Raw genomic sequence first — 25,350 nt, forward strand, 5'->3', positions numbered from 1 at the left:
TTGATTTTTTTTTTTCAAAGAAATTCAACATGAAGTTCTTGAAACAACATATAGGTGGCGTATGTATTATACAGTAGAGCCTCAATTATCTAAACACATTGAGACAGAAGGGTGTTTGGGAAAGTTTCAGAAAATCGATTTTGAAACATTTGATATTGTAAAGGAAAAAGTTGAAATTCGGCAACAAATTATAACCCCCTTCCGGCAAAACCGTGATAAGAACTGTTTTGTTATCAAGAAAGGCACACCCATAGGATGACGTTAGACGAAAAAAAAAAATGGCAGCTAAATCTGCGCCTATTCACACATTTGTTTGCTTGTCAATCGGTTATAACTATATAAACTGTACCTGGATCTGCTTATATCTATAGCTCACTGGCACAGTATGTATAAGTGTTTGGAAGTTGATTTTTGTGTAATAGAACGAAGCTATCGAGTTAGGAGATAAGAGGATTCAAATTCCAAGAAAATACCAACTGTTAAGCATCATTGACTATAGAAAACTGAGAATGAGAGGGGTTGACAGAGTTGTTCGGAAAATCGATGTTCTATATATATTTCTCAATTTTCTATAAAAGGTTCATTTGTACTAACAAGAAAAGGGTGCTCCTAAAAAATGTTAAGTACATGCATCTTGCCTAGAAACACAAGAAAAAAAATTAACAGTTGAATGAAATTATTAAAGCCGCAAAAAAATGACTACTTATTGTCTCACACTTTTTGGCGATATCTATAAAAAATATCATTTTCACTGTTTTTACACACTGTATATATAAGCTCCATGTTTTTCTTTTATCTATATTTTTCTACGCTGTACCTGATCTTGTGTTGTTCGAATGACGTCACTCTAGGGTTGTGGGATTTTCAAATTCATTCTTGGGCTTCTATAGGTATTTAAAATCTTTTTTTTTGATTGGACCCATTCTAATTCTGCCAAGATTTTGTAAATATTTCTGGGCGCATTTATGAGTAGAATTAGTAATTTTTTTTTCAAAACTTTTTAGACACCTTGGGACCCTTTCCTTGTAAGTGGGATGATTGTATATTGGTAAATGGTGGTAGAGTGCACCGATCACTCTTTTGTTGGTGATTGCGGGTTTGAACCCAATTCTGTCAGTTTCTTTAAATTGTATTACGTGTACAAAACAGAACGTCAAGGGACTGAAATAATCTATTTTATAGAAGTGCACACATGTATAAAAGTGTTAATCACGTAATGAAGGGACTGTTTTTGATTCAAAGACAGGTTTCGCTGCTGAGGGATACCTCATTGTACAAACATGATTTCAGGACAAATTATCTTTGTTAGCCAAGGTATCGCTGTATTTGTAACATACGAGTTTGAGTAACATTTATCTTTCACAAAAGACAACTGAAAAAAAAATGGAATTTTTTTAATCAGCAGTTTTCAGATCAGCATTTTTGCTATTATTCCCACAGCCTAGGAGCTAATGCTGTCAGAGTTAAATGTGTTCTGCTCGTGGTGCCACCTGTCTGCAACATTTTGAAGTGAACATGGCAGATATCTGAATTTTTAGATATCATACGGCAGATTCTGAATCATGTAAATACTACAGTGAAGGTCTGCAGCTGTCAAGACATCTTTCAGCCCATGCTTGGGAGAATAACGCTGGCCAGTGGTGAAACTTATGGCTTTGTTGTCACCTCCCGTTCTAGTCTGATGTTCCTGACCACCTTAAAGGGGAGGGTTTATAGCCACCCTGGGCCATAGGATTTTTGCTGTAAACATGTCACTGACAACAGTGTTGAAGACTGTGTCTAATTTTGTGTTTGCAACTTCTTGCTTTCGCCTCAAAATCCAGAAGTCAAAGTTGCCATATTGGTACTATTCTTCAGACGCTCGGTGCAATCGTGATATAAAAAAGATGAATAAAAAATTTTCACCTAAAAATATATTATGTCGAATATTTAATATATATTTGAAACTTTGTATACAAATCATTGCACGATTCCTTCGGCTAACAACAGAGAACGACTACGCTCTTAAATCCTGTGATTATTAGATACATGTAGGAAAAACAGAGCGTGAGAAAAAAATAGAATCGTATTTACTGTGATCAATGTTACATGAGGCAAGATTTGCCAACAATCTGTGCCATTGCAAGCCATTATGACTTCCAAAATAATGAAATATCGTAATATGTGTAACTGAACAGTGTTACAGTGACATTTATAGCTGCTGATATAACCGATACATCATTTGAGTATAAAATATTTATTATACAGATTTACATTCTCAATAATCATTTCATTTTCTTTCACGCCCGATGGATGTTTTTATTGTAATATAACCATTCAACGCCTTATATAGTTGATTCATTTGTTTTCTCCGCTGCCAATCTGAGGAATATAATACGTTTCACGTTTTGATTGAAATCACATTATGACACATTGTTCTGGCATACCAGGTAAACTCGCCTTGGTCGGATCGAAAGCGGCCAGTTCTGGCGATATATCCCCAATCAGTTCTTTAGGGGGATCCCCGCAGTCCTTCATCTTCTGCATGAGAGTGAGGATTTTCTGGAACGACTTCAGTTTTTCTTCCTCTGTGTCCGTGAACTCCCGCTCGAACTCTTCGCAGACCTGCTTCATCAAATCGTACTGGGTGGTGTATTTCTCGAACTCACTCTCTCCCAGGGAGTCCTTTTTAGATTCCAACCATTCGGGATACTTATTCACAAAGTCTTTTAGAGCGGGATAAAGAAGTTCCTTGGAGAGGAGGGACTGCATAACATTCTGCATGAGTGGCATGACGTCCGGGAGTTGGTCATCGCTCCTCATGTTACCACAGTCGTCGACGCCCATGCTGTTCAACAGCTGGGCCAGTTCTTCCGGCGACGGTTCAGGGAGGGACTGTGTGCCCTCTGCTATGGATTTCAGGGTCTCAGCGAGGGAGGCCGCAAAATCTTCGCCGTTCTCGCCACCCTGAGCTAAGTCTCCGAAAGCATTCGGGTCGGCATTCAGCAAGGACTGCATCACGTCCTGGAAGTTTTTATAATCCGCCGCCCATTGATCACTGGCAGCGTCTGTGGTTTCTTTCTTTTCATCGCTTGCTGAATCGCTACTGGTCGAAGGCGCAGGCCGTTGCTGAGCTGCTGGGGCTACTGCCACTGAGTCATCCACCGGCTTCTGGAAATCATCTAGAGCACTGTCGAGTAGACTGTCTAGGTCATCTGTGTTTGGCCGCTCCTCTCCGCTGTCTCTGACTTTGTCCATGGTCTATGAAGAAGATTGAAAACATTAGGAATTTGAAATTATCATCATAAACAGAACAATCAACCGCATTAGGCCAGGGCTTGGCAACTGAAAGCCTTGGAGGGGGCAGAAATTTTCCAAGTGTGATGACTACAAATTCTCGGAATTTTCGTATCTATTTCCACCAACATAGATGCGAAGTCTCGGAAACGCCACCACAAGCCTTTCAACCTTTCATACAATATATATGGTGGCCAAATCGAAACTTCTTATGAAGCTTGCAGGCCACCAACTTGTGTAAATTAACGACATCTTAATATCAGAGTCAAGCACATATAAAAGTAATTGAAGGCTTTTGTTTATTTTGTAATACATATTCCTTTCATTAATTATCAATTATATTCATAATGATTTTTTCACTAATTCTGAGGTTAATTATTCATTTCGGTGATTATTGAGTAAATATCTTTCAATCTCTATACATCGTGAAATCGTTTTTTTTCAAAAATTTCGCAATTACTCTTTTTATTGATTGAAATTATTTCGCAATCAGAAATTACAAAATTATTTCCGTCACTGATTTTTAAGTTTTTTTCCCCCGCTGATTCTGAAATTTATTTTAAAATCTCTGAAATGATCAATTTCTTCATTAATTCTGAGCTTCCATAAATTTGTTCTGGGATCATTTTCATTTATTCCAGAATTAATAATTTCGAACACAACTAAAAAAATTGTCAAAAATATTTTAAACGAACCTTGGATTTATATATATAATATCTCATATTTCTTTGGCGATTACCTTCTTAGCCTGTTGGAGCTTTTCTTCCTGGTCAGCCATTTTCTTCCGTTGGTGTTTTTTTCCCCTTCTGCTGGCTATTGTTATTTCCTTCCTCTTACAGGTTTTTTTATTGTTAAATGATGTCGCTCATCCAAGCCAACAAGCCTAAGAGGACCTGGCCATGGCAGAGGGCTCACCTGAACCAACAAGCCTAGGAGGGAAGATGTGGACCTGGCCACAGCAGAGGGCCCACCCAAGCCAACAAGTGTAGGAGGGAAAACGTGGTCCCAACAAGCCTAACAGGGGAAAACGTGACCTGGCCACAGCTGAGGCGCACTTAACCTAGGAGGGAAGATGCAGAGAGCTCATCCGAGCCAACAAGCCTAGGAGGGAAAACGTGGACCTGGTGCCTGGCCACAGAAAACAACAAAAGGCTCACTAAAGCTATGAAGACATAACAAGACCTTAGACATAAATTTGTATAAGGGGCAGTTCAAGTATTATATCATCATTGATGGGGGGGGGGGGTTCCCGATTTGCTGACTTTTGATGACAAGTTCGGATAATGCTTATGTCATCAACCACCCCTTATGAAAATATGAGTTAGGATTCAGAGGGGCAGAAATGATGACTAAATTTTGCTGACAAGGGGGGGGGGGGTGGGGGGTCAAAAATGGCTAAAAATTTGCTTACGTAATACTTGATTGGCCCCCCCTAATAGGAATTTCTTTAAATCTGTATATACTTTTTTTCATTGTATACTATATTGATGTACTGTATCATATATACATAATAAAGCACTGACATTGCGCATCTGGGGCAATGGTTAAAATTGACAATGGTCGATAGAGGCTGGGCAGTGCACGGCATGAAATTTTAAATTATGTCACCCGTCATCCCCCCCCCCCCCCAGAGATATATAATATGTTTTTGTAAAACAGCAGTGCTTGACTGATTTGAAACCGTTGAAGCTTTTTTGTTTTGTTCCTTCTCATTGTACAGTATATATATACCGTTTTCACTATAGAGTATGTTACCTTCAATTTTTTTTGTTAGATTATTTCATTTTGGATATTGTCTTTTCGATTGTATATATACCTTTAATATTTCCGTTTTTATATTATTTTTTTTCATACTTAGCCATTATATCCAGAGTTTTAATGATGCTCACAATTGAGTTTTCATTGATCAAACCCAGAGAGACTTTTATGCCCCGATATTTACTATAAATCGAAGGACCATTGCATTATTTAAAAGAGATATGTTTTTATTTTTTATTCTGAAGTATTTATTCTGAAATCGTGTCATTGTTATTCATTTCACAGTGGATCCCACACGTTTTCAAGAAAAACCCATTGTAAGCGGGAAAATACTTTAAACAGGAAATTTTAATGAGAATTAGATAAATTTCGGACCACGAAAATAAGTTATACCAAATGCTCTAAGTGCGAATGTTACAAACAAGATCAACTGTATATACTGCTTCATTTCCAATTTCGATCCCGTACTTGGTCTAAAATGTTTTGCTTTTAATCTCGATCTCTTACGATGTTGTTTTGTTTTGACTGCTGTAGTATAATCACCTTTTGGAGATTTTTTTCTGTGGCAAGAAAAACGTCAAAAAGCATGACTCCTTTCTACGCTATATGGTGAGAATCATCATATAGCCTAGACCAGTGTTTCCTAAAGTGGGAAATATCACCCCCAGGGGTGATTAAAGGGTAAAGGGGGTGGTAGAAGCTTATTAGGGTTTAGTATGGGATCCTATGAGTTGGCTCTCGAGTTGGGAGCGATGAGAAGAAAAAAAAAATTGAGAAGGGGCAATGGAACGAAAAGTTTGGGAAACTATAAAGAGATTGCAACTTTACTCTTGGCAACTTCTCATCATGCTTCTGAACGTATTTCTCTCCAAAGAAAAAAAAATTGATTAAACATCGTCAAAAAGAGTAGGCTACAGCTGTTCCCAAACCTTGTATTAGCTCAACGGAAAGTACATCAGGAGCAGAGCTTTATAGAGGGGGCACCCCCATGGCCCTTCATAAGAACGGGACGATTCTCATATTTTTGGTTTTTCAACGTAAATTCACTATAGAGAACCAAATAAAAAGTCTGGTTTGGGTATACCTAGGGCCCCCCCCCCCCTCCGGCTTAATGATGTGGTGGCCATGGGTACTGTTATTGTTGCATATCTGTTCATGTTTGCAACCTTAGGTGGTACTACTAGAAAATGTGCTACCGTACATTTATATATATATATCCCGTATAACCATGATGCAGGGTTTTTGTCTTGCTTTTCATTTTCTTTCAGTCTGCACGGCTTCATTGTCATACGTGTGTATGTTTGCGTGTTAGTATGTTCAACTTCACAGTAGTTTGTCATCTAATATATTGATAAGTTAACTCCGTAATGGATTAAACCTCCGTTGTGTTTTCCTGCATACAATGGTGTTGAGTGCTTCCCCTGTGACTGCCTTAGAACTCAGCCATTTCAGTTGTATAGAATTTTCATCATATTTCTAAAAAATGGAATTGTATTTTCAATCAATAATGGAAATTAGATAGCTATAAATTATTAGATAAATTACTCGGGTAAATTGGATCTCTGTCAAGATGTTTTCATAAACCTCCTAAAACAAATATAATTCGAAGATTCACGCATCATCTAATGAACGAGTTTCCTTAAATACTAACATTATGAACAAGGAAGTTGATCATGAAAAACAATGTATGCTCTATTAATGGATGGATGATATCGAAATGACATTAATATACAGGACAACTTTCTTTCGTCTAAAGATGTTTTCCTTTTTAATATTTATCAATGAATACAAAAAAGCACGATAAATAATAAAATTTGCAATCGTCGCGATTGTTAATTAAAGCCTATGTGTAAACAAGACACGAGTTTCATTAAACTAGAACCATTTTAAAATTAATGAAAAAAAATTGAAACGTTTTCATTAATTCGAATGAAAAATGTGGGGACTTTTTTTTTTTTTACTCACCGATAACTAAATAATTTGTCCGGAGTGATGATTCACAAGCTCGGGGACGTGAATCATAAAAATTTTCGGGGTCACGATAACTCAGATGCATACAAGGACGGCTTTGACTACGTCTACATCGATGAAGAGGAAAAAATAAATTTACAGAAAATAAATAATAAATGAAACTATACGGTTTATAGAGTCACCTAGTGACGAAATGGTAAAACACTACCAGAGAGTGTTTTTTAGGTTCAGTGGTAGACTAGCGCTCAGTGACTAGCGTAGAATGACGCATGAACGGTACTGGTAGTGTTATCTAAGACGCCTTCATATACGGAGTATTAAGGAGTTCTAGTGTTATCTAGTGACAAAAAAATAAACTGTTTGAGGCGAACTTTAGTTACTTGATTTGTTGATAGATGACAGCACATATTCCATAATCAACAAGAAATTTTGACGCGGCAATTTCAAAAGGTTCAATTTCATATTGTTATGTTAAGTAACATTGGCGTACACAAGGGGTGGGGGGTTGTTTGGGGTTCTAGCCACCCCCCCCCCCTCAAGCCGAGATTATAGTGCTATTTTGCAGGAAAAAACGTAAACGACGAGAAAATTCTGCGTACGCCTATGTTAGGTAAAGGTTACCAAACGTCCTCATTTACGGCATATCCTCTCATTTTCAGTGGCATTTTAAAATTTCTCATGCATAGTGCCCCCCCACCAGGGGCAAACAAGGCCCGGGACGATTCTCATCATATGGCTTAGACCAGTGTTTCCCAAAGTGGGCAATATCGCCCCCAGGGCGGAAGATGAAAGGGTCAAGGGGGCGGTAAAAGCTTATTAGGGTGGGATCCTATGAGTTGACTCTCTTGAGTTGGGGCAACACCTTCTAAAGCACATAGACCCTATAGATGGCATTGGTTGGGGGCGATGAGAAGAAAGAAATTGAGAAGGGGGGTAATGGAACGAAAAATTTGGGAAACTATATAGATAAAATAATCCATATATAAAAATATAGATCATCTCATCGGGCTCCCCCCTCGAGGAGACTCGTCAAAGAGATTGCAGCCAAGGGACCTTGCTGCAGGGTTGAGGGGACATGCACAGTGCCCTCATGCAAATGAAATCTGGCTATTGGTAGGTGGCAGAGCCGCAACTAGATGCTTGGTCAGCCAGGGCAAGGACGCATTTCAGCACCCCCTTATAATGTTGAAGCACAGGTTAAGGGGTGAAATTTACGCCTCCCTCGGAGCACCAGACGCTGGTGCGCTCGGAGCAGCAGACCCACTTGCTCCCTCTCTTAGTTGCATTCCTGGTAGGTGGTCATTCAGGCTGGGCAGGGGCCCTCAGAAAAATAACTCTGCCTGAGGCAAAGCTGCATCTTTCAAGCGGCTTTGGCCCAAAGCCGCTTGTAAGTTAACTCTTAATGCAGCTTTGCTTTGGCCTGAGGGGAAGGACATATGATGCTCTTAACGGCCCTGCTCATACATATTTAAAAGCACGCCTTTGTAGGCCACTGGGATCACACTTATCACACCGTGGCTGCCCTGTCTCATCCAGCCACTACCCCCTCTTCCCAGAGGCGTCGGAAATGTTTCGGAACTGTGGGTGCTCGTCTTTAGTTTCATGTAGTAACTGTTGATTTCTGAAAGAAATCTGAGGGTGCTCGAGCACTTATAGCACCCACCTCCCCACCTCCGATGCTACTGTCCCTTTCCCCCTCCACGAACGACACGCTTTCTATAGCTGTATACTTGGTGAAGTTAGTCTAAACTAAATTTATAATGAGCAACAAAAAAAGAAAAGGTTGATCTCTGGACCCCTGGGTAGTAGTGTCGTAGCCAGGGCGCTGTATGTCTCCTATGGACATGAGATTACCTCGGCAATCCTCGGATGGGCCTATACGTAAAGATAGGTCCAGCTAGGGACGTAACAAGGTTGGGACAATCGGAGCAAAGCCCCTGGGCTCCGTGACAAAAAGGGCCTCAAGATCAAGTCTGCCCCGGGGCCCGAAAAGCCACTTTATGGCCCTGCGGAGTGAAGAGCGCATGAAATTGAGCTAAGCAACTTTAAATTCTCGATGCCACGCACACTAATCGAAAAATGGCCACTCTTAGACTTGTGCCGGCAATGTGTGTACTGAAGTGCTTGCCCAACACTTCTAACAATCAGAGTGAAAATGTCATTGCAAGCACGCAAACGAAAGCGGCCGTCGAGGCTCAAGCATGAAAACAGCATTGACATTGCAGGGACGCCAATGAGTATGAAGGTTTCAATGCAGACACGTAGCCAGGGGCGGCTTAAGCGAGCGTGCAAGGGGTGCGGAGCACTCGGGCAGTAGCACAGACTTTAGTTAAGACTCCAAAATTTAACACAATAAAAATTTACATATCATCACGCTTTTGAGTCGTATCTGGACAACGGAAACGTTGAGAAAATATACAGGGCCTGTAACACCAGAAACAAGAATGTGAGCTATCGGAGCGGCTCGAGACAAAATCTGTACCCGTGCGGGACCTATTTTTTTGCGCCTTCTGCCCATTGCCCCCACCCCATACCTCCTGCATCGTGCGTCAGGGCCCTTAGGCTGGAATCTTTCACTTAACTCAAGCCAAATTTTTCATGGGGGGGGCCACTTCTACAGTTAATTCATAGTGTGAAAAAAAATTATAAGGATTTAGTTCGGGGCTCCCAAGCTGGAGCCCTGTCAGCCTTACCCTTGGACGGGGGGGGGGGGTCATGTCCCTCCCTCCCGACTTGTCAAAACAATTCATAACAAAAAAAAAATTCTTTCTCCCTTTCATCTCGGATTTAGCACAACCTCTTGAACGGCGCCCCGTGTAGCCGCAATAGGCCGCATGGCCAAGTGCCGCCCCTGTATTCTTATCACAATGAGCAGGTGTGCATTTTGCTTCCGTCACCCATGACCCCCCCCCCCCGAGGGTGGGACTGACATAGCTCTAGCTCTGGGGTCCAGGACAATTCTCATATTTTTTCGCTCATTCACGCCATAAATTAACTACAGAAAGCCCCGTGAGAAGTCTGACGGAGAGAGGGGCTCACAAAAGATCCCAGCCCAGGGGCGGCCCTGCTCTAGGATGGGGGGGGGGGTAGCTATGATCTCACCCGAATTTGTTCCAGAATAGTGAAATGAAAGCAAAGGAAAAATTCAGCTTCTCATTTGGTCGGTCCCTGGAGTACCAGAAACACTTTTGAAAAAATTTCTTGGTAAAAATAATCTCGTTACATATCATCTTTACAGGATAAGTGATGATGGCTCACAAAAATAAGTGTTCTGTTTCAAGGATTAAGTTATCTGGCATTATATTAAGAATGGTAAGATAATTCAGAAATTCTGGAATAATAAAAAAAATAATTTATACTTCAAAAGCGGGACGTTTGGTCACGCACATTTTTGCACAGTAAATAATACGATGTGCGGCTTTCTTCTGGGGGGGGGGGGATCAGGTTTATATCTCGAGGTCCCCTTCACTGAAGCCCTGTCAGCTTCCTGCCAGGGTCATCATTAGGGGGAGGCATATGAGGCTTCGCACCCGGGCGGCAGGTAAGCTCGAGCGGCCCCTGCACGTAGCACTGCACACAGCAGAAGGTTTCATTCATTCAGACACGCAAACGAAAGCGGCCAACGAAAACGAAGGCGGCCGAACAGCGTGAGGACCAAAGTGATAGTCCAGGCTCTTCGAACTAGGAAAGTTCTTCGAAAAAACTTCGTACAGAGCAGGGCCGTAACTAGGCTGGGGAAATCGGGGCATTGCTCCTGGTCCCCGAGCCGAATTGGGGCACCACAAAAATTTACATTTGTTTTGCCCGATAAAAAGCGTTTCAAGAGGGGGGCCCCAAGGAAAAGTCTGACACGTTGCCCCGAGAAGGCCCTTGTTCAGAAACAGCAATCACAAGACTAGTCGAACAGTAGCCGCTCTTAGACTTGCGCTGGCAATGTGCGTACTGAAGTGCTTGCCCAACACAGGGCCGTCTTAAGAGCATCATAGGCCAAGGGCCAATTGGTTTGTGTGAACTTCAATTAGTTCAAAGTTTTGTGGCGCCCTCTTCTCTTGAGGCCCGGTTGGGCCAAGACGACACTGGCCCAACACTTTCAACAATCAGAGCGAAAGTGTCATTGCAGGCACGCAAACGAAAGGGGTCAGCGAAAACGAAGGTAGCCGTCTAGCATGTGAACGAAAGCGATAGAACAAATTACACACAGATTTTTCCCCCGGTGATAACCCCTTTGGCTAACCATGTATGGACCAAAATTTCTGCTTTTGTTTCAAATTATTGGTTACCGTGGGGCTTCGTTTCTTTGAAAAAAAATATTCAGGCGGAATCTCATAGAAAGTGCGATCGTGTAAAGTGGCCGTAACACAGACATTACCGTCTTAACGCATCCGGGCATGGCCCGGGGTGGCTCAAGAGTAGAGGGGCCAACGAAAATGAGATCTAGTTAAATTTTTTTAGAATTTATCAGGTAGGGCCTCAGAAAAACCACTTGGCCCAGGGGCCCATAATGTTCTTAAGACGGCCCTGCGTGGGAGCAAAATGTCACGTAAGTGAAGGATCGGAATCCATATCAAAATGAAGATCAATCTAAAGTTGGTTTCTCGGCAACTGAGGAGGAGGGGTGGTGAAGGAGAGACAGAGAATTAGAATGGGTGATGATACGAACTTCGAAACTAGTTACGGGGGCGGAATGTCAATAAAGAAGAGTAAAGAGCGCATGCAAATGCGCTAAGCCGTTTGAAGTTGTCGGTGCCACACGCCAGTGAGACGACGGCCGCTCTTAGACTTGCGCTAGCAATGTGCGTATTGATGTGAAGCCTAACAATCAGAGAAGGTGTTATTGAAAGCCTACAAACTAAAGCGGCCGTCGAGGCACGCTTAGGCGAACGAAGGTGTCATTACGAGCATGCAGGCGGAAGCAGCCGTCGAGATTGCAGGCACGCAAACGGAAGTGGCCGTTGAGACCCGGGAATTCGTATGAAGCTGATATTGCAGGCCGGCCGTCAAACGAATTTGACCGTCCAGCACGAGGACGAAAACGGTAGGCCAAGCTCTAGCAAAGTTGCGAAACCGCAAGCAAGTTAGCGAAGGGAAATCTGTGCACAGATTTCTTTTTTGCCGGCCCAATCACGTGTGGCCCGGGATTCTGCTGTTTCAAATTATTGGTTACCGTGGGGCTTCGTTTCTTTGAAAAACAATTATGTCAGGCGAAATTCTATAAAGTACGATCATGTAGAGAAGGGTACCCGTAACTAAGAAACGGGACATGGGAATAAAATGACACCATACGTGGACCAAAATGAAGATCAACCTGAAGTTGCATCCTTGGCAACAAGGAGGAGGGGTGGAGGAGAGACAGAGAAATAAAATGGGTGATGACACGAACTTCGAAACTAATTATGGGACGGTATGTCAATTATGAGGAGTGGAAATGCGCTAAGTAATTTGAAGTGCAGTGTATGGCATCGACAGACGTTAGTAAAACAGTAGATGTACTTAGACTGGCGCAAGAAATACGTTCACACTAAGTGCTAGCCAGTGCCGTCTTAACGCATGGGCACACCAAGGCACTGCCCGGGGCCTCAAGAGAAGAGGGGCCTCAGAAAAATGAGAAGAAGTTGAATTTGTCATGTAGGGCTTCACTGAAATCACTTGGCCCGGGGGGCACATGATGCTCGTGCTAGCCCAGCACTTCTGACAGCAAGTGTCATTGCGGGCACGAAAGCGGCCGTATAGGCACGCAAATGAGGACGGCGGTGGCACGAAAGCGCCGTCGAGGCTCGCTCATCGTGCAAGAGTACGATGTCATTTCAGACATGAAAGCGGCCGTGAGGCTGAACATGCTTTCTGAATTGGGAACGTCTGAGCGTGATTTTTTCCCGTCAATATCCGCAGTTGCAAACCATGTGTGGCGGCAACTTTTGTTTCAAATTATTGGTTACCGTGGGGATTCGTTTCTAAGAGAAAAAAATGAAATTTTATTCGTTTTAACCGTTTCGAAGAAGCCCCACGAAAATCAGAAAAATGTTTTGAGCAACTGTTGATACACACTTCCAGGTTCGCCTGACTATTCCAAGTTCGAAGACATTTAATTTTTACTTTGAATAACAAAGCCCCACGGTAATCACAGTAGATGGTCCACTGACACTAAATATTATTTTGGTTCCCGTGGGGTTTTTGAGTGTCCCCTGATTACATCGAGTTTGGAGATGTGTTCGGAAAAGTGACAATTCAAAATAATATTTAAAATACTAAGTAAAATTTTTAAATTTGCTTATTTTCTTAATATTGCATGATAATGAATATGGCCGATAAGCTTATATTACGAATTCTGACACCGAATACATTGAATCCTCTGTTCAAAATAGAAATAAATACGGGAGGGATACGTATGCGTTATTTCAGTCTAAACCAAAAACCGCTAATTTTGTTTTGCTTGACTAATGTGCTTAGATCTTCAAGTATAAAATCAATACGTAACGAAGTCGATCACGGAAATTGTGATAAAATTAAACGAGATTCGTGATCAAGGAATTATTTATATTCCAGGAAAACCATTATGGTCTAGTTCAGAGTTTCCCAAACTTTTAGTTCCATCGCTCCCCTTCTTCAGTGATTTTTTTCCCATCGCCCCACACTCACACGCCAACCCATAGGATCCTATGTTATATCCATAGCTTCTACCGTCCCCTTAAACCCTTACATCATCCTCCTCTCCCCCCCCCCACAGTGGGCGATATTGCCTACTTTGGGAAACACTGTACTAGGCAGTGGAGTCGGAGCGGGGGGAAGGGGGTACTATGTTGATTCAGAAATCAAAATTTCCTAGAAATCCAGCTCAGACCAGATAACTCAAATTGTCCAGCTTCTATGGGATGGATTCTGAAAATATTCACTTTCCCCCCCCCCCCACCACATTTCACTTAAGTTTTATTTTTTTCACATCTAGTATTTTTTTTTTCCACAGCTGTGGCCCCAAACATTCACCATATGTCATGTCTCCAGTGTCCTACGCTTTACGCATGGACCCACCCGGGCACGGCCCCGAGGACCTCGAGAAAAGAGGGGGAAGGGCCCTCACAAACATGAGATCCTATTTAAATTATCGATAGTCAGGACCGTCTTAAGAGCATCATTGACCCCCGGGACAAATGATTTTTCTGAGGCCCTACCAGGCAAATTTTCGAAAATCTCAACCAGATCCCATTTTTGTGAGGCTCCCTTGAGGTGCCCGGGTGGGTCAATGCCTTAAGACGGCACTGTAGAGAGTAAGCAAGTAAATTCGTAGGCAAGCATTTTTAGCCAGGTAGGGCCTCGGAAAACTTACTTGTCCCGAGGAGCCATGGGGTTCTTAAGACGTCCCTGAATAACTTTCACATGATTTTCACCCATAATCAGATCATAAGATCTGTATTATAATCTGATGATCGTAATGCAGATAACTTAAGTGAACAGCGACGCACTTACAGAACACCCAAGACGCCGTTTGAGTCCCCTCCTCCCACCCTCAATAATTTCTGGAAAAACAATGCAACGCACCCTTTCTCTCCTGCATACACTTTTGAGTCCCGTATACATGGTGACACTAGCAACTTTCAGCTCCCCTCCAATGTTTTCTTCACGTCGGCGCCTCTGCCCAAGCGGACCGCGCACTCTTTCAGATAACCTGAGTGGCCCGAGGCATGTTCCTAGATAACTCAAGTGGCCCGCGACGCGCTCCTAAATCAATGAAGTGGTCCGAACTCTGCAAAAGTTTGAGCACCCTTGAGAGTAGAACTGGAACTGGGTTGGTGGTAATATTTTTCCCTTATCATAAGGTGTAAATTAAACTTTGATATTTGCGAAACTTATCAGCTATGATTCCTTAAGTGAAGTGACCCCCCTCCCCCAGATACAGTGGAACCTCCTAACGGACACCTCCCGCTAGCGAACACTTTTCTGATCCCCGGTCCAGTGGAATAGGGCTTTAATGTATTTCACTCCCCATTAGTGGACACTCGATAGCGGACAGTAAAATCGGGCAAACTATAATTTATCAGTTTTTGGTCATAAGCCGAGAATTTATCACATTCAACTAAGATTATGCCCCCAAGCTCGTGTTAGTAAATATGATAAATCGTCAACCAATTATTTAGTTAACTGAACATAACTATGGTCCAGGCATGGCTCCCACAAGGGGTGGGCTGACAAGGCTCAAGATCTGGGGCCCGGGACAATTTTCACAAATTTTTTTGCTTTTCACGCTATAAATTCATCATGAAGGGGCCTGTGAAAGTGTGGTCGGCAGTGCCGTCTTAACGCATGGGCCTACCCGGGCACCTCAAGAGAAGAGGGGGCCTCACAAAATGAGATTTGGTTGAAATTTTCTATAATTTACCTGGTAGGGCCTCAGAAAAACCACTTGGCCCGGGTGCCCCCATGGTGCTCTTAAGACGGTCCTGATGGTCGGGGGCCCCAAAAGATCCCAGCTTAGGGCCCTGCTCCAGGATGGGGGGGGGCATGGATCCAGGCGTGGTCCCCACAAGGGTGGGACTGACAGGGCTTCAGATTTGGGGCCTAGGATGATTGTTATCATTTTTTTGTTTTTTCAAGCTATAACTTAACTATAGAGGGGGGCCCCGTGAAAAAGATGGTATGGGGGCCCAGCCTAGGGACCCTGCTCCAGGATGTGGTTTTGTTTGCTGATACATGTGAAGAGAAAGCCAATATTAAAAGACGTAATGCTGTTTTCACGCTTATTTTAATTCTATTTTTATTACAAAACACACGTAGTGCACGTATCATGTAGGGGTGAAAATAATTAATTGGTTTAATGAAGAGAAGAAAGGTTATAAACTTTTCCATATTTATCAGACTTCGACGAGGACTTTAAATGAGGTTCCACCTCCCCATTAGTGGACACTTCCCGTTAGCAGACAAAATTTCTAGTCCCATGGGTGTCTTTATCGAGAGGTTCTACTGTACCATGTGTTGAAATAGGGCTCTTTGGTTATTTTTAGATTTTTAGTGTTCGACGATTAACTTATTTGAAATTTTGCAGAATTATTATTATTTTTAATTGTTTAATATTATTTTATCGCCTAAATTTGACATCATCCACCGAAAAAAAACCTAGTCTATTGAACATAATTCTCATAACATACATGCACGGGTATGAAAATGTTTTATTACATATAATAATCAACGAATCCTCTCTGTAGAAAACTTTTCTTTTATAAATTATAAATTTAATTACAGGCAGAAAAAAAGACCACACATTTAGACGAATACCTTTTTCAAAAATAAATTAATGAATAATGAAAATACATATTGTCGGTGTGCATGCGAAATGTTATACGTCAAAATTCGCAATTTTTTTTCATGCCACTAATAAAAGCTTCTTCACATGTGTTTCCATGTTCTGTAAAAATGTCATAATGTTTCTGACCAATAAGTGCGGGTTTTTACATATGAAATTTTGCACGCAAACCGGCGATATTTAATGCAATGGCATGGCAAGCTGCCTGAGAAAATACATAATTCCCCCCTCCATTAATAATGGGGGGGGGGAAATAAACTAATAAATTATAATAAATATTATAGTTATAAAAACAATAAATGTACACACATAGGCACCGGAACCTGTGGGTTGAGACTGAGCCCTACCCCTATAAACTTTGAGAAGGGGGGTTGAGCCTCCCAATAAGTAATGAATACACTATGCAACACACCTCTCCATCCTCCTGTATATCTATGGGCTTTAGTCGTGTATATACGGGCGACTTGCAACTTTCAGCCCCCCCCCCCCCTCGATGTTTTTCTCATGATGGTGCCTCTGCATACACATATATAATACTAGCTAGGAGAATATCACAGAGAAAAGATATAAATAAATGAGAATAAATTTGAAAATAAGCAAATATCTTTGGGCTAAATTCAAGCATTTTACCATCTTTACTTCAGAATGTGGAACAGAGATGGCAGCACCTGCAGGTCCCACAGTAGAATGTCACAGACAATCAGTGCTGCTGCAGAACAATCTATGAGAATTTTGAGAAAAGTGTAGAAAATATTATAATGGGAATTTTCACTGCAGAACATTTCCAGTAAGCCAAAGGCTTGTTGCAGAACAATGCAAAATATTCTGCTTTGGGACCTGCAGGAAACGGGGAAACAAGCACAACCCTGGTAAGTTCTGCATGTGTATGAGGTGAATGTTCAGTTAAGTAGTAGCACTGGTTATCTTTGATCTGTTAATTTCACCGGATGGAAATTTCATTTGACACCATTTTTATGAATATTAATCATCAAACATGCATTTTCAATTTTGATAATAAATTAAGGTTGCGTAAATAATTTACATAATACTAACCAGTCTGACAATGCTTAGAACATGATATATATATATATATATATATATATATATATAAGAGTTCATAATAAATATGGTACGTATATATTCAGTACAAAAAAAAAGACAGTATAATAATGTTTTGGAATGGTCGAAGATGCATGTGAGGGATTTGTTCGAAAACGAGACAGGACATTGATGCGGTATGGTTTTATGATGACGCTCCGAGTCCACATCCCTTGTCCTTAATGAGAAAGAGATTTTCTTCACTTCAGAAGTCTATAAATTAATTGGTGCAGTGGAAATGCAGTATGGCCATCGCAAACTTTCTTCCAATCATCACAATTCAAGTCAAAAGTCATGACACCTCCAAATCCTTGGGACTTCACCCAGTTGACCTGAAATTATAATATAATTTATGAGAATGTTTTCCGGGTAAAGAAAAATCATGAAATGTGAATATACAAGTACATTATATAAATAAAAGAATAGTAAAACTTTACATTGTCTAGTTCAGTGTTTGCCAATCTTTTTGATCTCGCGAACCCCCTGTAGTGAAGGGCAATGGATTGTGGACTTCCTGTGATGGAGATTAATGATCTGCAGTCTCCCTGTAGCACACGAAGGTGAATTTCAATGCCTCCCTCCAATAAAATCCAAAATGTGTTGTTTTTCTAATTTATGGACAATGGAATGTCAATTTTAATTGAAAAATTAAAATTTCACAGCACAAAACGTACTTGCGAACCCCTGTAGGCTCGTGGACCACTGGTTGGAAAACACTGGTCTAGTTGATTCCCACGAGGAAATTACCGATATCTTATAGGCAAAACAAAAGAAACTATTTATTGCACTGAAGGTCTACACGGGTCTACAACCTATTATGTGTTGCTAGCACAGTTTATGCTCGGCATCAGAAGGGGAGCATCCATCAGAGAAATACGCAGGATGGGGGGGGGGGGTGGCGGCTCATCTCCCAAGGAGACCAAAAATTAGAACAAATAATAATATTTTGGTGAAGAAATTGAAATATCGAAAGAAAATAATCTTTACATGATATATCAACCAATTTCTGTTAATTTAAATGCTTTTTGAAGGGTCGCAATTCGAACTTGCTCGGGAAGAAAATTTTTGTCTCTCCCCCAAGACTTTTGTGCGCCCTGCAAATGTCAATCTTGTGTACGTTCCTCGCACTCATACCATTGAACTCAGACAGACATAATGCAAATTTTTGAGTAACACTTTAGTTGGAATGTCGATTAAGACATTGCAAGTACAAAATTAGGCAGGAGTATTGAGCACTTGTGGGTGCTTCAGTAAGCAGAGAGGGAGGGAAGCACCTATAGTATACAGAACATGTATAACTCTGACAACATAAATACATTAGGGCCTCATTTACACTCAGAACACACATTCCAGTATGTATCAATTTATTAGAAATTTCCCAGAGGAACATTGTTCACTCATGAACATTTGTACTTATGAACATTTGTTCATGAGGTACAAGCATTGCTAAGTTGGTTAAGAAGTAGTAGTATTAAGCAAGGAGGTGCTCGTAAGCACAACGTTAAAGATCCCTGTAAGGAAAGAATTAGTAGGTAAAAGGAAATATGTGTGTGTGGAATAGATGAGCAGTTCCGAATTGGGAGAGTGCCTGGTCCCTCAAGGGTCCATAGCATTTTTACTGGGGGGGCTAAAGGCCAATTGCAGAATTATAGAAATATACATACATATACTATAAGACTAATGCTAAGTTGAAAGACAAAAATTACTTAAAAAGAAAAGCTTTAATTACATTAATGCACAAAAGCACAGCTGCCACTTTGGTAGATTGCAGTAGTAATATTGTTATGATTTGACAAAAATTGGCTCAATATTGTACGTGTGGTGACATCTCTCAAAAAGATACATTGTTTTAGTTCTTTTGCAGTCCAGTAGATATGGCATTGATATCGCATAACATTTACAAGTATCGGATAGATAGAATGCCCTCAATTGTTTGAGAACATTCTCACTACTAGATGGCTGCAGTTCCTGCTGCTATAAATGGAAGTCGATAGCAGAGATCAAAATTTCCGGGGGGGGGGGGGGTCCATGACTAAAAGTATTTGGAACCACTGGGGAGACTAAATTAAGAACTCAGTACAAAATGATACAAAGATGTTGGAATGAAAAATTTAATCTGAAACTTTTCCAAAATCAGACAGATATATTCTCATGGAAGGATGTGGCTCATGAGCTTGGACTGAGTCTGGTCCGGCAGTCCATGTACGATCCCTTTCAGTGTACACGAGCTCCAAGGAAAGATTTAGAGATTCGGTGCCTCTGTAGTCTGGTGGTCTACGGCATTCACCCGGAAAGTGAAAGGATGTGGGTTCGATTCCCTGCAAAGGCAGTTGAATTTTTTCTCTTTCTAAAATATATCTTCGCAACAGCCAGTTGTTAAAAACCTTCAGATATATTCTCAATTATCAAAAAAAATTTATCTTACTTTTAGTGATGTCTTGGAATCTGTGCCATCAATAATTAGCTTATTTTTGTTATTACAGCATAATGTGTAAAAATTATGAGAAAATTTTCTATAATTATTTGTCAGTTTGATTTGAGGCATTTGATGAATCTCATTGATCATTTGTACACTACTACAGTAAAACCCAAGTGGCTTCATTAAAATCTGTCCAACTTAGAGAGTTGTCCAAGACAGAGAGGTACATAGAAATATTTTATGGCACCATTAACAGGAGTGTAATGGTAAGAACATATCCTAACCGGTAGAATAAGAAAAACTAACTGTGCTTAAAGGCATTAACCTTTTGAATAGATGTTAGAAAATATAGTGATTGTGTGTAACTATTCTTTAGTTTTATTAATAACAGTGTTTTAGAAGAAATTTTGAATTGTCAGTAATTAAATTTTGTATATGTAGTTTCGAATGTAATATATTTTTGGTACTTATTTGTATAAAATTGATGACTTTTGAAAAAATCAGTTAAAAGACAATGTTCTGTTCTATTGATGGGTGAAAATGCTCATTCCGCATGACTCTACATACCACTGGAATACCATTACAGAATACCATTATATAGAATATTATACAGAAATAGAATGCCATCGAAGAGAGACAGTTAAAATTTTGAAATTCAGGAGATGGAAAAGAAACCTTTAAAAATAAAGGGATGCACTTTTGTAAAAAAAACCACCATAATCTGACTGTTATGTCCCTATTTTTCAGGTTAGAAAAGAAGCTATTTTCAATAAACCTGTTTTCTTAAATCCAACTGAGAGGCAGAAAAACCTATCCTCGCAACAACTTCATAACACTGTCACGTATTCAACACTTAAGTAGATAATAAGCAGGTGTGAGCTGTACTTGTCCAAGATAAGACACAGAGCAATGTCCACACATCCAATGTCAGAGATACAAAGTATTGTGAACATTATCTGCTATTGGATTAAACAGGGTTCCAATCAAAACCATCTAATATAGGGAGATGACCAGGATATAGAGGTTTCCAAAAAATGACAGGTTATACTGTATTACTACTATTTAACCATATATGCACTTCGTAAAAATTCCTCTGGGGAACTTCTAACAAAGTGGCATATGCAGGAACGTGTGTGAGTGTATATATGCATGGCATTAGAGTATTGATTGCCAGAGTTATGATTGTTTCCCATTATACTGGTATTAACTGGTATTACCATATGTCTTCTAATAACATGCATGGCCTTCCGATCTGTCTTCCTTGTCATTTTCACTTTATTCACGAATTTTCCCATTATGTATGTAAGTATTGTATTAAAGGTCTGCCTGTTCTCTGTGGAGGTGTATTATTCACTGTACACATTCATTTGTACAATGAATCCTGTTTAAGAAATTGTCAGGACCAGTCCCGAAGACGGAAATTTAGTTCAGAGGAGAAACACTTGCATTTCGGGGGGGGGGGTGAAGTGATGAAAAAAAGAGGAAAAGATGGTCAAATCCAGCCATTTTCTCAAATTTCGGGGGGGGGGGGCAGATCCCCCAAGTCCCCCCCCCTTCTCCCTACGGCCTTGGTCAGGACCATAAAATAAAATATAATGGGGACGACGACTTACACTGTACATTTGTGTATACTGAGGGGAAAAAAATTGGAATTCTGGAAATCTTCTCAAACTTTAAAGACTTCTTAAACTGGAGAACATTCACACAGCAAGAACATCTGAAATCTACTGTATTTAGATGTTCTGAAATAAGAATCACATCAGAATATCTTTCGGTTTGTTTTTCAAGACTTTATTTTGAATCATAAAAGTATTCTGAATCGAATCGTATTTTTTGGCTTAATATTGCAATTGTGGCTTTAAATTGTGCTAAAAAACTATCTCTTGCAGTTTGAGTGCAACTAAAAAAAAAAAAAACTATTTTCTTTTTTCACTTTTTTTTTCAACTGCTTCAGAAAAAAAAATACACTTTTGACTTTTTTGGTCATTTGGGATCATTGGAAGAAGATAAAATGATTTCTGTCTCACTTCAAAATGCAAACAACAGTTGCAGAAACTATTCTGAACTCATTTTTGTTGTTCTAAGTGGGGGAAGAATAAGTCAAGCTCTTTTTTACTTTCCCAGCTGACAAAAGACACATTAAAATATTTTTTTTAGTGTGATATAGCTTGTTGTTGTTGTTGCTTACAGTATGTAGCCCATGGGTTGGACACACCTGCTATAGAGGATATTACCATATATCCATGATTCCAGGGATAGAATTTGGTTGTATTATACGTCTTCCACATCTACATCTTTGTGTGTGTGTCGTGGATGTTTTGATGGTTCATAGGGTGATATGAGTGCCCCCTTCTATTGTTTTTGTATCGCAAATGTAGGCTTGTGATTAATGAATGAATAAAGCATCATGCCATTCCTTAAGAGATAGTTGCTTGTTTTGTGTTTTCCTAATTATTTTCAGTGCACTGCATTTGTAGAAAGCAAAAAATCCAGTGATGCTAGCTAAAAATATGCAAAACTGAATGCCAGACAGCGTTTTGGGGTAGGAGTAGCTAATGAAATGAATAGATAGTTATGCTTACTCGCTTAAATGAAAGAACGTGGCTAAATCAAGGCTGATGTGGGGCCATCCCATGTCATTTTTTTTATTTTTCCACATTTTTTCCCCACTCACGAAGGGGCTATAATAGCCTTGAAACAGCTATCTGGCGTTCTATTTTGTATATTTTTAGCTAACATTGTTGGACTTTTTGCTTTCTACAGTGCTAAAATAACACTATAATCTTGGCTCGGGGGGGGGGGGGGTTAGAACCCCAACCCTCCCCCTTGCGTATGCCAATGGTACTTACTACTACAAACCATGCATGCAACTCGTGAAAAATCCCTCTGGGGAATTTCTAACAAATTGGTACATTCCCATTCCGTAATAATTCTAGGTTGTTGTGTTGCCGGGAGTTTTTCTCCAACAGGGTTGTGAATACATGGAATAGCTTATCTTCCGATAACGTGAATCAACCCTGATAGAGGAAACCCTCAGGAGGAAATGCGGTAAGATGAGTGGGAGTAATGCAGAAGCTATCCATGTTTAAAGAATGATAATCATATCTCTATGGTCAGGTGTTTTAGTTGTTTAACCACTTCCTCTGGCACATTATTTTTGGGTGGCTGTAGTTAGGCTACAACAACCATGATTTTATGGGCTTTTTCCTAATACTATTTATTTTATACATTTTTATTTTTCCTCAAGACACCTTGTTCTACAATTTGCATGTTCTGAGTGTATGTGGGATCTGATGTATTTAAATGCCAGAAACATGCTTGATTCATGTTATACTACTTTACCGCACACAAACTCTGGTCATATATCGCCATACAACAACTTCCAACCAGTGGAGTTGAATAGGAAATGAAGGCGCCATCTATTGGTGGTCGCCTCAGGCTCGGTAGGTAAAGAACTTGTTTCTGATGTTCTATGCCCGGATTCGAACCCGTGGACCTTAACAGTAACCTTCATAGTGGAAGATGAGCATCTGACCACTGTGCCACTCTGGTGCAAATTCATATTATACTGGTGTTGCCATCTACCTTCCATATTTTGAAGTGAAAAGGTTAAGAGCCTGGATTCTCATGTTATGTAAATATCATTTTGTAGGTCTGCCTGCTATACCCTTTTGAATTAAATTAAATTCCATCCTTTCCGAGTTCAATTCAGATTCAATTTAATTTTTGTTGAGACAAATTTTGCTCTCCCTGTTGAGGGACTTTTTCAAATGGTAGAACGGCCTTGCATTCATGCCCTAAAGTTGGAATTGCAATAGATATTTTAAATAGTACTGCACATTGCCTTCTTTCATTTGCAAATAAAGAAAATTTGTCTTCCATTAGTCATGCATTCTTGGAAACACAAATAGGTAATAGGGACTTATGCAGTCCAATCCTAGTGTCAATCATAGAGTAATAATAAATACAGAGCCTTAATTGATAAAGACAAATATACTGAGAAATGAGATTTATACCTTTGCAGTTAAACTGTCATAATCATCGTATCCGATCCAATCCAATCCATGATAAGCATAAGGCACTTGACTTTGTTTATCAAACACTCTCTGCCCTCCTTTCCTTAGAAAGTTGCATGCCTGTGTATAAATCGATATACATTCTTGAAGAAAAAGTCTTCTCACAGAATTTCAAAGCACAAAAATACCAATAAACCAATGTTGAAATTTTATGTATGAATTGATGCAAATATAAATATGATAATACAGTTGAATTTGGATGATATAAGGATTTCTAAAATGATCTTTAGTTTAATACTTAATTACTACTGATTACAGTGCTCAACAATAATTTTGTTCTCAAAGATTTTTCAGTGATTTTTTGGGTGATTTTGGGGCACTGATTCCGAATCTGGCATTGGTTTTGTCCGATCTGCTGTAGCGCTTAAGATAAAGTGAAACTGAATTATAATGGTAATACATAAGTAGCATACAAATCACATTGAAACTGTGCATTATAAATAAATAAATACAGTAAATTACACTGGCAAAGATATTTCAGTGATTTTAGAGCGATTTTGGGGTGTCGATTCCGAATCTGGCATTGGTTTTGTTAGGTTGGCTCTAGTTTTTGAGATAAAATGAAAATTAAATTTCAATAGTAATATATAAACAGTATATAAATCACATTCAAAGTGTGTGAAATGAGTGTCAATAATAAATTAATAAATTAATAAATTAATAAATAAATTAAAAGTTTTAGAGAAAAAAAATATACAACATAAATTTTCAAGAACAGTTCAAACTATATCATATGTGATACACACAAAAAACATGGAGAGAACCGACTTTAATACTTATAAACTTAATATCAATAAATAAATCAGAATAATAAATCAGTAGATCAGACAATCTACTGATGTCTGATCATGATATAAATGTAATAATATATTGAATATAAAATAGGAAAATAAATAAAAAACTGAAAGTGTAAAATTTTGACGCAAAAATTAGTGGCTGTATACTATATCAAAATGCTGGGAGTATGTATTATCACAAAAAACTAAAGCCAACAGTTTTAAAATCAGCGGCCCCAATATACCCTAAAACCATTAAAATTTCCTTTTGGGGGTCATAAAATTTTTCTTTGTTGAGCAATGTTATTACTTTGTTGTTTGATATTTTACATGCAATTGGTGGATATTGATGTACTTAATAAGATGTTTTATGAATTTTTTTTCAATTTGTTTGATATTACTCATTATTTTTCATATTTTTGTTCTTATGCAGATATAATGAGCAACAGCTAGACTTTTTTACTCCTATTACTAACCAAGTTTGACAGTTTTAACCCTAGAATAGTATCTAAAATTTTTTTGCTTACAAACTATGTCCCTTACATGTGTAGGTATCCTTCTAGGTTTAAATTAAAAGTTTTAGAGAAAAAAAATATACAACATAAATTTTCAAGAACAGTTCAAACTATATCATATGTGATACACACAAAAAACATGGAGAGAACCGACTTTAATACTTATAAA

General features: G+C 39.6%; 2 protein-coding genes across 3 annotated transcripts in view; both read right to left on the reverse strand.

Annotated features, from left to right (window-relative positions):
- Window positions 1-1,914: 1,914 nt before the first annotated feature.
- Pex19 (peroxisomal biogenesis factor 19) lies at window positions 1,915-7,113 on the reverse strand. The gene is made up of 2 exons (XM_089240680.1): window positions 7,000-7,113; window positions 1,915-3,240 (listed from the first exon to the last, which is right to left on the reverse strand). The coding sequence occupies exon 2, from the start codon at window positions 3,235-3,237 to the stop codon at window positions 2,398-2,400; it is 840 nt and encodes a 279-aa protein (XP_089096806.1). The 5' UTR covers window positions 3,238-3,240; window positions 7,000-7,113; the 3' UTR covers window positions 1,915-2,397.
- A 9,030-nt stretch (window positions 7,114-16,143) lies between these two features.
- Window positions 16,144-25,350, reverse strand: part of LOC149078563 (acidic mammalian chitinase-like) — a 36,075-nt gene continuing 26,868 nt past the window's right edge. For both annotated transcript variants that reach the window (XM_089240681.1, XM_089240682.1), the window contains 2 exons: window positions 23,831-23,950; window positions 16,144-17,727 (listed from right to left, as the gene is read on the reverse strand). In XM_089240681.1, the coding sequence (XP_089096807.1) occupies window positions 17,596-17,727; window positions 23,831-23,950 (252 nt within the window). In that variant the 3' untranslated portion in view covers window positions 16,144-17,595. The remainder of the gene's footprint in view (window positions 17,728-23,830; window positions 23,951-25,350) is intronic.

This window comes from Pholcus phalangioides, unplaced genomic scaffold (assembly GCF_987345545.1).
Source record: "Pholcus phalangioides strain wild (caught in Gottingen) unplaced genomic scaffold, Ppha-v1.0 ptg000013l_1, whole genome shotgun sequence".
NCBI classification, from domain to species: domain Eukaryota; kingdom Metazoa; phylum Arthropoda; class Arachnida; order Araneae; family Pholcidae; genus Pholcus; species Pholcus phalangioides.